This window comes from Buteo buteo, chromosome 8 (genome assembly GCF_964188355.1).
Source record: "Buteo buteo chromosome 8, bButBut1.hap1.1, whole genome shotgun sequence".
Taxonomy (NCBI): Eukaryota; Metazoa; Chordata; class Aves; order Accipitriformes; family Accipitridae; genus Buteo; species Buteo buteo.
The window spans coordinates 9,316,701-9,332,185 of NC_134178.1; the positions used below are offsets into that span (position 1 = coordinate 9,316,701).

The following is a 15,485-nucleotide window of genomic DNA, read 5'->3' on the forward strand; positions in this document are numbered from 1 at the left end:
TGAAGCTAGGAGATCCAGTTCCCCTGGAAATTTTACAAAATGCCTGTAATACTGAGCAGCTCAGCCATTGCTGGTTATCAGCTCATGCAGGCAAGTTATAAATGTGAGTTTGTGTTAGATTACTCCGTGGCTGAAGTGTTAAGCAAGTGTATCGGTCCAAATGAAGTTATTTCAGGATTTCCACACAGAATTGACACAGACACACACAGAGTTCTGGAAGCTCTTTCAAGTGGGTAGACAATTTCAAGGGAATTCAATTTCCTATCTGTAAAATTAATTTAGGCAGTTGCATTAATTTGATTTTACCTAAAATGTATGTTGCTTTCATATACTTTGTCTACCAAAGCATTCTCTGTCAGCAGGGTTCCAGCATGACCCCCAGAGTGGACTTAATGTCATTACAGAGAAGAGAGATGCAATTCTTCTGCTCTAACTTATCTTTTCTTCTTTACTAGCTTTTCATGGTCAGTCAGTGCAGTTGAAGCCTCTGACTAGGAAAGCACTCAGAAGCCAGACGGGAAGGCATAACTAAATTTTATTTGTGGGTCTGATCATTTTCACAATCTACCCTGCAAAGATAAACATGGAAGTATTAAGCAGTTGTGCTTGTCTTGCTACTGTTAACTGAAGGCTTCTGTATGGATGTAGAGCATTCATTCAGCAAAAGCCACAATACATCATTCCTGCAGCACTCCAGGTTCTGTGAAAAAGATTAAATTGTCTGACATTTTGAGAAATCAAATAGTATATTGTTCACATCAAAGCAAGCGAGAGATTAGTTCTACAAAGCATGTAACTACAAAACTATCTAACAATCAAAAAGATACTGTAAAAGAGCTCTAATAAGGCTATCTGGATTCCTTCTTCTTATCAGAAAGATGGTAGGTAAGGTCCAGTTGTATTTCAGAATAAGAAAAAACTTGGAAATATATGAAAATTCATGACTTTTAACCAAACTGAGAAACAGAATACAAGATCAGAAGGGACATAACGAATTTACTGGTAAGTACTTGTGTAGCATGTGTAAGGTATTCTTGCAGTGAAACTAGCTGTATGTTTGGATTTTTTGGTTGGTTGAGTTTTTAGTTGATTTTGGAGGTTTTCTTGTTTTGGTTTTTTTATTAAATTGATTTTGTCACTCTTATTTACACTTACTGCATAGTATGGCACAATTGGAAATGTCTCAGATTTGTAAATTGTGTATCTAGGAAACAATGGAAGAATAATGAAATATACTGAGGGGGGGTGTTCATCCTATCCTGGGCCTCACAATAAAAAGATTAATTCTTTGTCCAAAGGACTTCTCTGATGCTTTGCTATTAACACAGATGCTGGTTACTAAAGTGCTAATGAGCACTGTAAAGAATTTGTAGTCATTTACAACTCTCCTTCAATGTGATTTTTCAGCTGAACATAATTTTCTTGTGCATCTTTACTGATTTGATTATCTTTTTTCCTCAGAAAGCATAAATGATGGTTATAATAAAACCCAGCAACTGAAAAGTTACGAATCATGTAAACAGTAGTTATTTTTTCTTTAAAAAAAAAAAAAGGTATTATCAGTGCCAGAAACAAGATGTTTGGTTTTTTTTTATTCCCCCCCTGCCCCGTAAAGGTGTAGCAGAGAAGACGCAACTTCTGAAACTAAATGTTCCTGCAACCTTCATGCTTGTGGCTCTGGATGAAGGTCCAGGTCCTCCAATTAAATACCAGTATGCTGAACTGGGGAAGCTATACACTGTTGTGTCACAACTGATCCGCTGTTGCAATGTGTCATCGCGGATGCAGTCTTCTATCAATGGTATAGTGAATTTTAAGTTTTCCTTAGATTAATTGAATATATCAGTAAATGTCTTTTGTGCATATTAACTATTAAGTGTAAAATGGCTTAGCTGAAAAAATGTTTGCCTTTTATGTTTAGCAACTCCTTTTGTGTAAAGACAGAAATCTCTTTGTCGTAAGTAGAACTGATTTGCTATACTAAAAAGCACAAGACAGAAGTCTGTTCTGTATTTTGTGCCTCTTGGCTTATTCCTTAAGATATAGGAAAACAACTGAGTAGTAAAGTAGTAGTTTGTTGGTTACAAAACAGTAGTTATTTTAGAATAGTTTAAGCTCATTGTAAAGAGTTGCATAAAGATCTTTTGATTCTGAATAGGCAATAAAATAATAGATTATTTTCATGTTACCAGTACAAAAGTAATCTGTACAGGAAAAACATTGTAGCAGGCTCTGAAATAACTAATACTGCTTATCAGTAAAGAGATCTTGCATTGTTGTGGATAGCTCTTGAAAATGGTTTGGTGCTTGTTCACAGTCAAGATGACAAACAGAAGCTAGCACTTTAATTTATACAAGATAAAGAATCAGCTAGAAATTGGTCAACCACAGTATAAATCATTAATATCTCCAGTAGTTGAATAGAGTGCAGTTATTTTTGAGAAATGCTGACAGAATATAGGACTACGTGGACTTTATAGCCTGTATATGTACACATTCTATTAAACATCTTTTAGAAAACCTAATTAGGAATTTGTAGAGAAGCTATTTAATGGCAAACTCATTACAGCTTGATGTGTCAGGCTATAAAGTCAATAGGCTAGAATGTGCTATAGTAAGATTAATGAACTGAAAATTTTACTGTGGTATAATAAGCTTCAGAACCATTTGGCAATAGTGATTTGGTTTTGTTTCCAGTGCATTATTTGAGGCTTACACTGAAAAGATATTCTGCTAAGAAAAATAATTGTATATTCGCTGTATTCATAACATAGTACTAACAAAACTTACTTTGTATGAATATTACTCTGACTACTGATTATGATTACTGTTTGCAGAGTAATGTTACTTTTTGCTTCAGCATATTAATCTAGAAAAGTTCTCCCTTGGACTTCTGGGCATCTTCAATAACTTAAAACACTGCTAAATTTAGAAACATCAGGAGCAAGTCTTTCCTTATACAAAATGAAGCTTGCTAAATAAGACATTAATTTTTATTTTTTCAAGAGTATATTACTTCTCTCTACACTCTAGAGATTCAGACGGGACTGTTGTGACATAGGTATTCTTCTGAACTCTTTCCCATTGCCTGGTGAAGTAAATAGACCTTGTGTCCTAAAATATGATAGATTTGGGCTGTTACACAGGCAGTAAAGCAGATAAATTCAGGAGATAAGAGGATTTCACTGAGGAAACTCTCAGTAATTTCTCTTCTTGCATATGAACACATCTCCAGCTGTTCTGCTTTGATTGTCACTGCATAATCTTATCTGACAGGGAGAAGTAGCTCTCTCAGGCAGCAAGTGTCAAGCTTCACAATCAGAAAACTTAGTTATTTCATACCATAGTATTTTTCCAAAGAAAATCAGCTGTTAGGGGTTGGATTTTTTTTCTCCATTTGTTGTTTTTTGATGAGTTAAACCAGTTTATATTTTGTTGTGTCTATACTGAAAGTACTTCAGTACCTTTTCATCTGTAATAACTGTTTATTCTAGGTAATCCCCCACTTGCCAACCCTTATGGTGATCCTAATTTATCTCAACCTATAATGGCACTTCAGCAGAACGTAGCAGACATTTTATTTGTGAGAACTAGTTATGTGAAGAAAATTATTGAAGATTGCAGCAACTCTGAAGAGACCATCAAGTTGCTTCGTTTCTGCTGTTGGGAGAATCCTCAGTTTTCTTCCACTGTCCTCAGTGAACTTCTCTGGCAGGTAAAAATAAAAAGCTAAAAGAAAGATGGGAATATAAATGTGTATGATGCAAGATTCTATATTTATATCTAGGAATGTTGTATCAAATATGGAACAGGTGCTTGATAGATAAACTTTCCTTAAGATGGCATCCTCTGTCAGTATTTACACTCTTAGGTCTACACATCATGTTGAAGTCCTTTTATGAGTTTAGGAGAGCAATTGACCTTTTTTGAGTTAGGAACACTATGTTAAGGATGGAGGTAAGTAGACTGAGGTCGTCTTTATATATTGCAAGAGCGTTTCCTAAAGCTTTTCTGTCATATCCATGAAAGAGTTTCTTACGTTGCATGGAAAGTTAGAATCATTTCCCAATATCTACCTTGTATTTATTTTGAGTATGTTCCTAAGGTTCATTTTACAAGTCTGCAGAACATACTTGGCTTCAGACTCAGGAAAGAATCTTTGGTTTTCCTTTGTAATCTCTGTAAGGTTAGCCACGCTTTTCCACTCCAAATAAATTTTTTTACTTCTGTTACCTCATCTTTATATTCGCCCTTTTTTTTCCACGTAAACATCACATTTTTCAATGTCCTTTTGTTTTGCACTAGAAGGAATCATGATAAAAATCACTTCACTGATATTCTGCTAGCCATATATTTTACATTTTATTATAAACTTTGAAGATAACATTTGAATGTACTGTCTGAAGTAGCAGTATCAGTGAAAAATATCCTTTTTTAATTTTGCTTTTCTAAAGATTTTTTTTTTAAGGTAGCTTCTTCAGCATCTCATGCTCGGGGCTTCAGAACAATTGTGTTAGAAACTCATGAGGAAACATTTTGTCCTTTGAAAAACCTACTATATTTAAATAAAAAACAAACAAACAGAAAACCCCACAACCAACCCAACAAAACCACAACACCCTCAAAACCCTGACACAATTAACTTTTTTTAAAAAAATATGCGCTGTATCTTGAAATATCATTTAAATTACAGTAAACTTCAAATGAATTGTGTTCTTGTATTGCACCATGTAATCTGCATGCTTCAAGAAGTGCTTTCTTAATGTCTCTGTGTTTTTACTTTTTAAGGTTGCATATTCATATACATACGAGCTTCGACCTTATTTGGATCTCCTTCTGCAAATCCTATTAATTGAGGACTCTTGGCAAACTCACAGGTTCGTATTTACCTGTCTTTTTATAATTCAAGATTATTGTGTTTTGTATAGCTATTTTTCCCAGTGGTTCTGTTGCTAAGCCTTTCAAGAGGTTTGTTTTAAATATATATATAAAATCAAAATACAGGAATGCAGCTTTTTTTTTTTTCACTTTTATCTCAATTTTTGAGATAAATCTACAATTTTTTACCTTGACCTTCCTTACCATTGAGAAACTTGCTACTTAGTCCTATAAACCCAATATTTTTCACATACAAGAGAATGTGCCATTTAGGCTAAACTCATTGGTATTCACTGTGAGGTGCTTAGACTGATTCTTAGAAACATCTCATTCAGGAGGGTCCAATGATAGCCTGGTCTTACTAAGAAGCATGTCAGTTGTAGTAGTGATACCAAGACATGCATAAAGTGTGAACTTGGGAGAAAAGCATATCTCATACATAAATATTGTCTATGTGATCACATTTCAAAAGAATTTTAACTTCAATATATTAAATATTCATCCAGTTTCAAACCTGATTTTTGTATGTCTACAGAATAAGGCTTTTGAAAGTCGAGATTTAAAAAATGTAATTATTGCAAATACTGACTATTTGAGAAAACAGTCAATTTTTCAGAAGTTTTATATAGAAGTAGTAGTAGGTGAGGTAACACAAAGTAAGTGTCATCAACATGCTACCTGTCAATATTTCAAAATGTCACTGTTTCATAATAAGTGAATATAGATAGTATTGGATTTAATAAATCATTTGCAACCATGTCTCATATGACACTTAAGACACTTTGAGTAAGAACACACAGCAAGTGTGCCCTTGCTCAAATAAGGGTATTGGAGTGAACTTGTACTTAACCTGTAGAAGCAGACTGCACTCTTAGGATTTTATCAGTTGTCTAGCCTTACTTTAGAAGATGCTCTAAGAGAAGATGGTGGTCTGGCTTACCCCACTCCAAAACATGAAGACTGAGTTGGAGGGTTTTCTTCATTTTCTTTATAGGAATGACAGCTTAGGTAAGGGACGAGAATACCCTTTATAGATAAGCTTTTGAGTTTTGCATATATATGTATATGTAATGCATATATAATGCAGTTTGTTTCTATTTTCTTCCTGATAAACAAATACTTCCATAAGATGTCTTTAAGTCCACAGAATGCTGGAGGTTGGGCATACTTTAGTAGATGTGAAGTAAAATAATATATTTTAGGGTGGAAACGCAGGTGAGAAATCATGGAAGTGCTGTTTGGGATAGTGCAGTGTTTGAAATAAAGGGGTAAAAAGGAGGTTGAACAGTGTGGTATGACTTTCACTGTACTTGGAGATGTACTTCACTTCAAGGTTGAAGCCGCAGGAATAGCAGTGTTCATTAGAATTGTGTTAGGCTTCAGCAGAGGGGTATTAAGCGGCCAGCTACAGTCATCCTCTGTTTTCTTGCTTCCACTTCTGGCAGTAGCTTGAAGTACTTGTCTTTGTCCGGTTCTTGATTTTGCTGTGATAATCACAGAACTTTAATGAACTTTGTCTTCTTGTTAAAAAACAAAACAAAACAAAGAACACCACCACAAAACAACAAATAGTGTAACTGTCCATAGTAAATGGTAATATCTTCTAACTCTTAGAAAACAAACATCTGATCTTAGACAGTGTGCATCTTTCAGTGCTCCTTGTATTCTTGTACTGTGAGATGGCTGCTGCTGTTCTTTGACATCAGATCCACTCTCATAAATTTCTCTTGATTTGAGAAGTTCAGGTGCCAAGTTTGAGGTGCCAAGTTTCAGATAATAGTGTTACAAGTACCATTCAGTTAAATCAGCTGAAGTAAAGCTCATCACCACTTTACAGGTGGAGCCTAGGTTGCCAGCTGCCTGGAGTGTATACTATACACTGACTGTTGCTGGGGCTGTAAGGAAAGAGGGCAATTGCTTTTCCTGCATTGAGTGTAGCTCTTCGAGACATCAGTATAGATTCCATGCCCTCCTCTGACTTTTTTTTCAAAGTTAAAAGTATGTCAGTTCTTGGTTCTTGCACAGTTTCAGGGTGGCAATTAATTCCTCTACCCCTTGTTCGAGAGCAGAAGGCACAAAAAGTGGGCTTAGTTCCAGGGAATGTCCAAGTCCCTTACCCCCGTGCACAAACATGCATCATTCATTCCTCTTCAGAGGAACTGCATCTAAAAGAGTGTATCTTTGAGAAGCATAACTATAATTTAAGTAACCATTCTGTTGAGGATTTAACTGTTCCAATTCTGTAAGGACCTATTGGGTTTAACAGGTCTATTTTATACATGGAGTTTATTTTAAAAATAAATAATAAAAATTAACCAGTTAAAGTTGATTGCTGTGATTAGAATTAATCATACTTACATGTTTTGTATATCTCATTCAGAGAGTTTAAGTATTACCAAACATGCTAAAATTAGAAGTTATGTGTATGATGTGTCAAGTTAGTTTTCTGATTTAAAAAAAACCAAAACTCTACTAAAAGCAGAAGTCAGAATGTGAACTGTTGCTTTTGTAATTACATTGTAAGTGAAGCTTTAATTCAAATACTAAAACTCTAACACTTGAAGTTTTGGGGTTTTGGTTTGTTTGTTGTATTTTTTATTTTTTTTTGTAGGATTCACAATGCACTTAAGGGAATCCCGGATGACAGGGATGGACTATTTGACACCATTCAGCGCTCTAAGAATCATTATCAGAAAAGAGCTTACCAGTGTATAAAGTGCATGGTAGCTCTCTTCAGCAACTGTCCTGTAGCCTACCAGATCCTTCAGGTGATACTTTTCATTCTGTTTCTTGCTGCTTTTTTTCCAGTTCTGTGTAAAACAAAAAAACAAAAAAAACCCCAACCAACCAAAGACCAACCATAAAAAGAACAACCACCAACAAAAAAACCCCAACCAAACAATCAAAAACCAACAAACAGACACAACCCCCGCCCCCCCCACCATTGCACCATTATTCAGTTTTCATCACTTTGAAATTACAACTTATAGGTACAATTCATTTGAACATTCCTATATCAGAAGGTCAATATATGAGATTGAGAGCAATTGGTTAAGCTTGCACTTGTGATTCTGTGGTGCAGCTGCAAATCCACAGACTTCATTTCAAATTTGAAGTTTTCTTTGTGCAAAACAGGATATTTCAAGGAGTTTTTTATAAACAGCAGCATATGTGTTGGTGGTCTGTTCTCTGATAGCTGATGTATAGGAAGGGAAAAATAGAAATATTTTGAAGAATAGAGAAAATAATCCTGAATTGTTAATTTTCCATCGGCAGAGCAATGGAGATTTGAAGAGAAAATGGACCTGGGCAGTAGAATGGCTTGGAGATGAGCTTGAACGTAGACCATACACTGGCAATCCCCAGTACACCTATAATAATTGGTCTCCACCAATACAAAGCAATGAAACATCAAATGGCTACTTCCTAGAGAGATCGCACAGTGCTAGAATGACTCTCGCAAAAGCTTGTGAACTCTGCCCAGAGGAGGTAAAGAATTAATTTGACTGCTGGTAAAAAATTTGAGTAAAGTGCTTCTGTAAAATAATTAACCTTAGCAACAGTCTCTGGTCATTATAGAGGTAACACATTTTATAAGTATTTTACAAATATGGCTTTCTATTTTTGTTGGCTTCAGTTACATGCTCCTATGCCTATTTTTATTACTGTTTCTGTAGACATCTGTCACTTAAAGAATTAGCAGTATAGAATTGAAATTGACCATTTAAGGTAGATAATGAATGGGTCTGTTTTTCCAATAATTCACTGATAGTGGGTATTTTTATGTAGTACAATACAAGCTATGGGTCACGTGGTGGGGTGGAATTTTTCTCCGAGCATGTCTGAAACAACCACTTGCATGTAGGTTTGGTTCTGGATAGAATAGTTGTAATATGTTTTACCTAAGTAAATTAAAAGTTCTTTTCAAACTTTAGGAACCAGATGATCCTGATGCCCCAGATGAACATGAGTCTTCTCCACCTGAAGATGCCCCACTGTACCCCCATTCACCTGGTTCTCAGTATCAACAGGTAAAAGCTCAGAGTTGAACCACTTATTCAGAGTTCCAGGTTAGCTTTTTTTTTTGCATTTATGGTAACTTAAATTATAGGCATTTAGCCAGAAGCATGTTACTGTCAAATATCACACTTGGAGGAATAAAGATACACCTCCGTTTTGCTAGGAACAGTTTCACCATCAGAGTTTCAGGTGAGAATTTTAATGTTACCAGATCAGGAATTAATCGTCCATAGAAAGAGCAGAGGGACAGATGTCATCACTGTCTTGTGCATACTGAATTTGATTCTGTCATACTCATTGACATTGATAATACTTTGTGAGTTGCTTTCTTGTTTTTAAATACAAAACCAAGCCTCAAGGCCTGAATTTCAGTTTGGGTAATTGAAAGGCTTTCAGAAAAATGCACACGACTTTGTTACATACAAGTTATGCTATGAACACTGATATCTAAATCTGCTTATATGCTAAAAGGCTGCTTTGTTAATATCTTTCAGTGGAAAGCCAGATCTGAAAGAAATACTAACCAGGTTTTTTACTGAATTGACTAAGTTAGTAGATCCACCACTTATTTGCCATTTTTTGTTCCAATTTGTTTTATATATTCCAAATCTGCTAATTTAATTTCCTTTCCTGCCCAAACCCATTTTCCCTCCATCTTGCTTTCCTTACTTGGTGTTTTCAGCAGAGCAGTTGGTAAGTCATGCAGATTTTCCCACTCTTTTCTGAGCTCCTGAGTTCAGACACATATTGTAACCTCACCATTAGCCGTGTGATGTGTTCACTTCCTTGCAAGAGATGGCATTTCTCACTAACACACACAATCCTTATATTCCTAGTTTCTCCACAGTTCGTTAAACTTGGATGAACAGTAGATAGATGAGACGTTTTCATTTGCCAGATGTGTGTATGACTTTTTAAATTGAGGCAGAGCATCTGCAGAAAAGTACTGGTTTTATATTTCATTCAGTTCTGTAACATTAAAGTTTTCCCTCTTAAAAATTAAAGTATGCTGCATAAATACAGGTATGGTTTTTCCATTGTTGTAGGAAAAAAATTCAAGCTGGTTGAATCTGTTGATAAAATATGTGCACAGTTTAATGTTCGCAGCACATAGGCAGCCTTTCTTCGTCTTTTTTTTTTCTTGCTGCTTTTGCTTTGCATGTAACTTATTCAAAAGCTGAGATTTTAACTAACCCTTTTATCTTTACAAGTTCAGAGTTTGTTTACCTTCTGTAAATTAAAAAGGTAAGTGAAAGATGTGATTCAGAGGACTGAAGAAACCATGATGTGTGTTCACTTAGGTATTACTACACGAGAAGTTCACTGTGCTTGAGGATACTTTTCAATAGTCTGAATGTAAAGGGGAAAAAGCAAGTAACTAGTCAGGAAACAGCTGACAAGTTTAATGTCCCTTTAAAATGTTCATGCTTTATTACAGAATAACCACGTGCATGGACAGCCATATACAGGCCCGGCAGCACATCATATGAACAACCCTCAGCGAACTGGGCAACGAGCACAAGAAAATTATGAAGGCAGTGAAGAAGTTTCCCCGCCTCAGACAAAAGATTAGTGAAATGCACATAATCAATTAACTTGCTCCATCAAGACTGTGCACCCAGGCCTTACAGTCCAACCTTTCTCTGTGTCTGGCTAATATTTAAAACTAGAAAAACTATTCCTAATCAACATGGAGTGGAGAGTCTATTCACTGTCTTATCTGCAGAAAATTGCTGTCAATATATAACCCGCCTGCAGTGGAAAGTGTATAGTGTTTTGTAATAAATGGCCTGATGCTAATGTGTAAATGGCAAAGGTGTATATAGTATATTAATGTTTGACTGTTAATTCTTGAGCAAGAAACATTTTTTTTGTCTTGATGAGACTCACAGATCTACAAAAACAAAAAAATAATTTCTTGATATATCTGCTGCGCTCTGCAACCAGTGTTGCCTGCCTCATGGCAGTCGGATCAACTCCTTTACAAAAAAGCCTATCCATGTCAACCACAAAAATAGTTTCATGTTAATTCTTTGCCACTGGAGTCGATTTTACTATGAGCAACGTAATGGCTGGTAACCTTTTAATTATTTGGTTGATGTGGAAAATTGGTGATGTAACATTGTTTCTAGATCTTTTTTCATTGCCTTTTTCATTCTGGTATTAGGTTAATCACTTTGAAGCTATAGTTATGCTGTAACATTTAGCATGGCTTCACACCAAGTTAGTGTAGCCAATGAGGGGGGGGGAAAAGTGACAGCAGTTGTCCCAATGTGACAACTGTATTGCTCAGAACTTTTTCTTCTTACACCTAGACTATAAAATGGGGAGGGAAAATGTGACAAACAAGTGGTTTTCAGTTTCACATATGTTCCTCACATCTGATGTTTGACAGTTCTGTCTCTGGGTGGGATAAAGAACACTTAGTTTTCAGTAATAGGAATTTAAAAGATTTAAAACAAATATGCAAAAATCTGCTATGCCAGGATGCCTGGAGCATAATAGACTGTATTTGGTGTGCTTGTTTTGTTTCTTTGGTAGAGCTTATTAGATGAACTTCTAACACTTTCCTTCTACTGCATCCCAGTGAAGTGGAAGTCAACAAAATCACACAGTACTTGTGAGTGCCACTGCACCAAGTTAACTTGCTGGTTTTCTGCTCGTTCACAGTTCTACTTGAAAGCGAGAATTGTCTTAGCTCTTTATCCATTATACAGGAAATCTTAACATTAGAAGCAGGGTTTAATTATAAAAGAAACTACTGGTTAGTCAAATACAATTCTGAGGTATCTCTATTCCAGAATAAACATTTGTTTAAAGACTTCAAGAAACGCATCAGTAAATACTGTATTTAAATGAAAATTGGTAACTTGAATGTGTGTAATTTTTTTGGAACCTGTCTAAAAACCAAATACCCCTGCAAAACAGATACAGCCCACCCTATACTATTTAAATATTTTGCTGTTTTATTTTATAGAAATTATTTTGCTGAATTCACAAATAGAATTTGATTTAAGAAGAATGTTTTGTCCTGTGGTGTGTGTTGTTTTTTGGGGTTTTTTTTTAATGGACTGCACAGAAAGGTGAATTCTGTGCAGTGGCACTATGCTGAATTCTGGAACAGTCACACTGAGATTCTGTGCACAAAAAATTTGGCCCTTAAGAATAAAATAATCAGGACAATTACACTGTAAAAGTTTCTTAATGTGATTTATCTTGTACTTTTTGTATGTTTTTATATATACATATATATATTTAATGAGCACAAGCTTGATGGTGTTTTTTACAAATGAGCTGATAGAAGCAAAGCTGCTTATCAAATTAAAGGTTGGTAGTTTTGAAATGAAGAGAGGAAAATTCGGTCACAAGTGCATTCTTATGCATTTAGTATAATAAGGAAGACACACAGATTTTTGAATATGCTGTGTAGTGATGATCACTTTTATGCTTCCATGTTTTCCCTAGTGCTCAAGTTAATTCAGATTTTTTCATAGTTTTTTAGTAATACCATTTTACCTGGACTTAGTAAATTTGGATAAAGTGTTCCCGTTTATGTTTGGGAATGCTTGTTGGAGGTTTTAACTCAAAAATTCCACCCTGAGTACTCAAGTTGAAATAGTTCATATTTATTTGGACCAGTAATTCTTAAGCTATTTCAGAGGGGATTATTATGTATTTTTTACTATGTAGGTAAAATATGTAATGTGCTAGTTCAGCCTTGCCAAATGTGTTTGCTTTTGCAATGATTGTAGAGACATGTCAAACCTGTGACACTTTAAGGCTGTGACTCTCTTAAGTCATACACACCCCTGTCCCTGAATTGAGAATGGCTGCAGTGGCCGTTGTTTTTCAGGCAGCAAATTAAGAATATTGTGCATCTTTGTGACTTTGAAGAAGGATAGCCTGTATTGTTTGTTGCAGTTGCTGCTTTTAAACGGATAGCTACAGTAAAAGGTGCAATGTTTTCTTCACTCTGGGCAAAACAGTTTTGAATTGTACTTAACAAATATTGTACAAGCAAAAAGTTTCATATGCATGTTACTGTCACAGCATTTTGGCAGTGGTCATTTTCAGGCGATACACAGTACCTCATTGTTGATGGCACACTTTAAAATAGTAGTCCTCAAAGTGCCTAAAGTTTTAATTCCCCCATCACTAATTTCAGTCCTGTTTTCTGTATAGAACAGTAACTTGGGTATCTCTGGTCTTCCATAAAATGAGCCAATAAATAGTAAAGCAATTACTAATGTTCCTGGCAATGTAACATCAAATACATAGAAACTGAAGATTTATAGGTGATGTTATATGGTGGTTAATGTGTAGTTTGACCTAGGGGGAAATGCATAACCTTACTATGCATAATTTCTCCCTCTTGTACATTTGGATCGTGCTTGTTTAGTGACTAAAATAAGTTTTTAACACTTGCTGCTGTTATTAAAAAAAAACAGTACAGCCATATATGAAAGGAATTCAGTTACTACTTGTGTATTTGTAAATGTAGTAAGTTTTGGTCACAAAGTTGGTCACCTACACCTGTGTTATCCCATTGACAACAATGAGATTGCACAGGGTTCAGTCAAAGCTTATTTGCCATGCAGAACCTGATTTTGTGGTGATGAACAAGCAGAAAAGGACTCTGCTTGACTTGGAACATTTCAGATTATTTTCCCTGCTAACTACCAGCTCTGAAAAATTAAGTTCTCTATTTTTAAAGCTCGTGTATCTTGCTGAAATTGAGCCAGAAAGAAATTAAATTCCACAATGACATTTCATATTTTTTTCCAGAGTGAAACTTTACTTTAGACAACATGAAAAAATTATGTTACAGTAATTGCTATTATGCCTTCTCCGCCACTTTGTTGTGCCTAGCTTGTGTGTTTTAGCATATGTATCATGAAAAAGCACTTACAGTTCCAAAACTTTCTATATGTTTCCTAAGTTCCAGGAGGGAATGAGATGAGCCATTCTGCCAAAGCTATAATGGGCAGAAATAGGCTGCCGTAGCAATTTCCTTCATTTTTGGTTTCAATAAATTTTTTCTACCTCTGAGTCTTTTGCCAGAAATGAATAGGCTGATAAACTATGTCAAGGCAAAGTGGCTCAATGTTTTTGTTGGCTTCTGTTTTGGTTACTAGGCATTGCAGTGAGGCTTTCAATGCAATGAATTTAACTTCAAATGAAAGTTAAAGACTAACTGTATAAATCAGAGGAAGAAGTGGCATGTTAGGAAATTTGCAGAGTAATCAATTAAGTGTTTATATATCTTAGCTAAACCTCATTAGTCCACACTTGCAAATCCACCTTTTCTTAAGACAGGTGTGGGAGTTTCCCGTTTGTGGCCCTGCTCCAGCACAGTGCAATCGGGACAACAGTAGCTTTGGCTCCCTGTCTTCTTACCTCCTGTGCTCTCCATCATGTTCATGATAACACTTCTCAGACAGCCATGAGGTCTTGGGGATAAAGTCTAAACCTGCCTTCTATCTAGAGCAAGACAAAAGAGGCTTTCTGGGGGAGAAGTAGGAACCGTCTTGCAAATACTGCATGCTGCACAGTGGTACTACAGTAAACAGAAAGCAAGGTGAAAGAAACCCAGCTGCATCCTTCTGCATGATTTCTGTTCCTCTTGCAAGTGGTCTCATGAGGAGGATGACAGCAAACAGAGCTCTTGAAAGCTCAGAGCATTTTCTTTCTGGCTTGCAGCTAGAATCGGTCTGCGCTAGTGCAGCAAAGGTCGCTGTGCAGCAGCAGCAGCACAAGCAACACATCCTATATATGCCCTCCATACTGTTCCAGGGTTCATTATACCTTCCTTCTACTGGTCTTTGAGGATTGTCATGTTAATCCATTCATTAACACTGAGACTTGCCCTCTGTTACAGACTAGACAGCTGTACTGCACTAGAAGGGCTTTAACCCAATCTGAGCACTGTCACTTTTTACACTATGTAACTTCTTAAGGTACATACTATAAATGTCCTTTTATTTCTGAGGTATAAAAATTTCCCTTGGACTAACTGTTTTAAAATGTCCAGTAGCCATTCTTTTGTCCATTTTTTACAAGAGCAAGTGTTCAGTCCTGCCCCTGTAGTGTCTGTTACGGTAGGCTGTTCACAGAAGTGTGTTGATGTAGATTCCAGCACCTAAATTCAGAGATCCTCATCCTGTGATCTGATTTTCTAATGCAAGCTGTGGTGGATCCATGGATTTCAATGGCATTTGTATGAGTCCTGTTGATTTCAGCACTGTAAGAGTTGAAGTTGGTGATGTGTTGCAGGGATCAAGCCAGATAAGTCAGCAGGTGGCACAAAGACAGCTATCTATCTTACTTGTTTTATTTACGCTTATTTGAGGACAAGGAAATCAGAATGGGCGTGGGAGAAGCAGTTTCTGAAGAAGAAAAACACTCTCCTGAATAAGGGCTAACTTTTAATCGGATTTTAAATACTCAACTCTGTATTTTTTAGCTTTAGAATTCTTTAAAGCCACTTTTTGATAATAAAACTGACCTACAGGCTGTTTTCTTGGAAGAATTCAATATAGCCTTAATTACATCAGCACAGTTCTGAAATGACAGTGTCATTCTTCAGT

General features: G+C 35.9%; 1 protein-coding gene across 3 annotated transcripts in view; it reads left to right on the plus strand.

Moving 5' to 3' along the window:
• Positions 1–12,084, plus strand: part of USP9X (ubiquitin specific peptidase 9 X-linked) — a 102,569-nt gene extending 90,485 nt beyond the window's left edge. For all 3 annotated transcript variants that reach the window (XM_075033573.1, XM_075033572.1, XM_075033574.1), the window contains 7 exons: positions 1,616–1,801; positions 3,495–3,715; positions 4,789–4,877; positions 7,490–7,646; positions 8,155–8,367; positions 8,814–8,909; positions 10,337–12,084. In XM_075033573.1, coding sequence (XP_074889674.1) covers positions 1,616–1,801; positions 3,495–3,715; positions 4,789–4,877; positions 7,490–7,646; positions 8,155–8,367; positions 8,814–8,909; positions 10,337–10,471 — 1,097 coding nt within the window. In that variant the 3' untranslated portion in view covers positions 10,472–12,084. The remainder of the gene's footprint in view (positions 1–1,615; positions 1,802–3,494; positions 3,716–4,788; positions 4,878–7,489; positions 7,647–8,154; positions 8,368–8,813; positions 8,910–10,336) is intronic.
• The last annotated feature ends 3,401 nt before the right edge of the window (positions 12,085–15,485 follow it).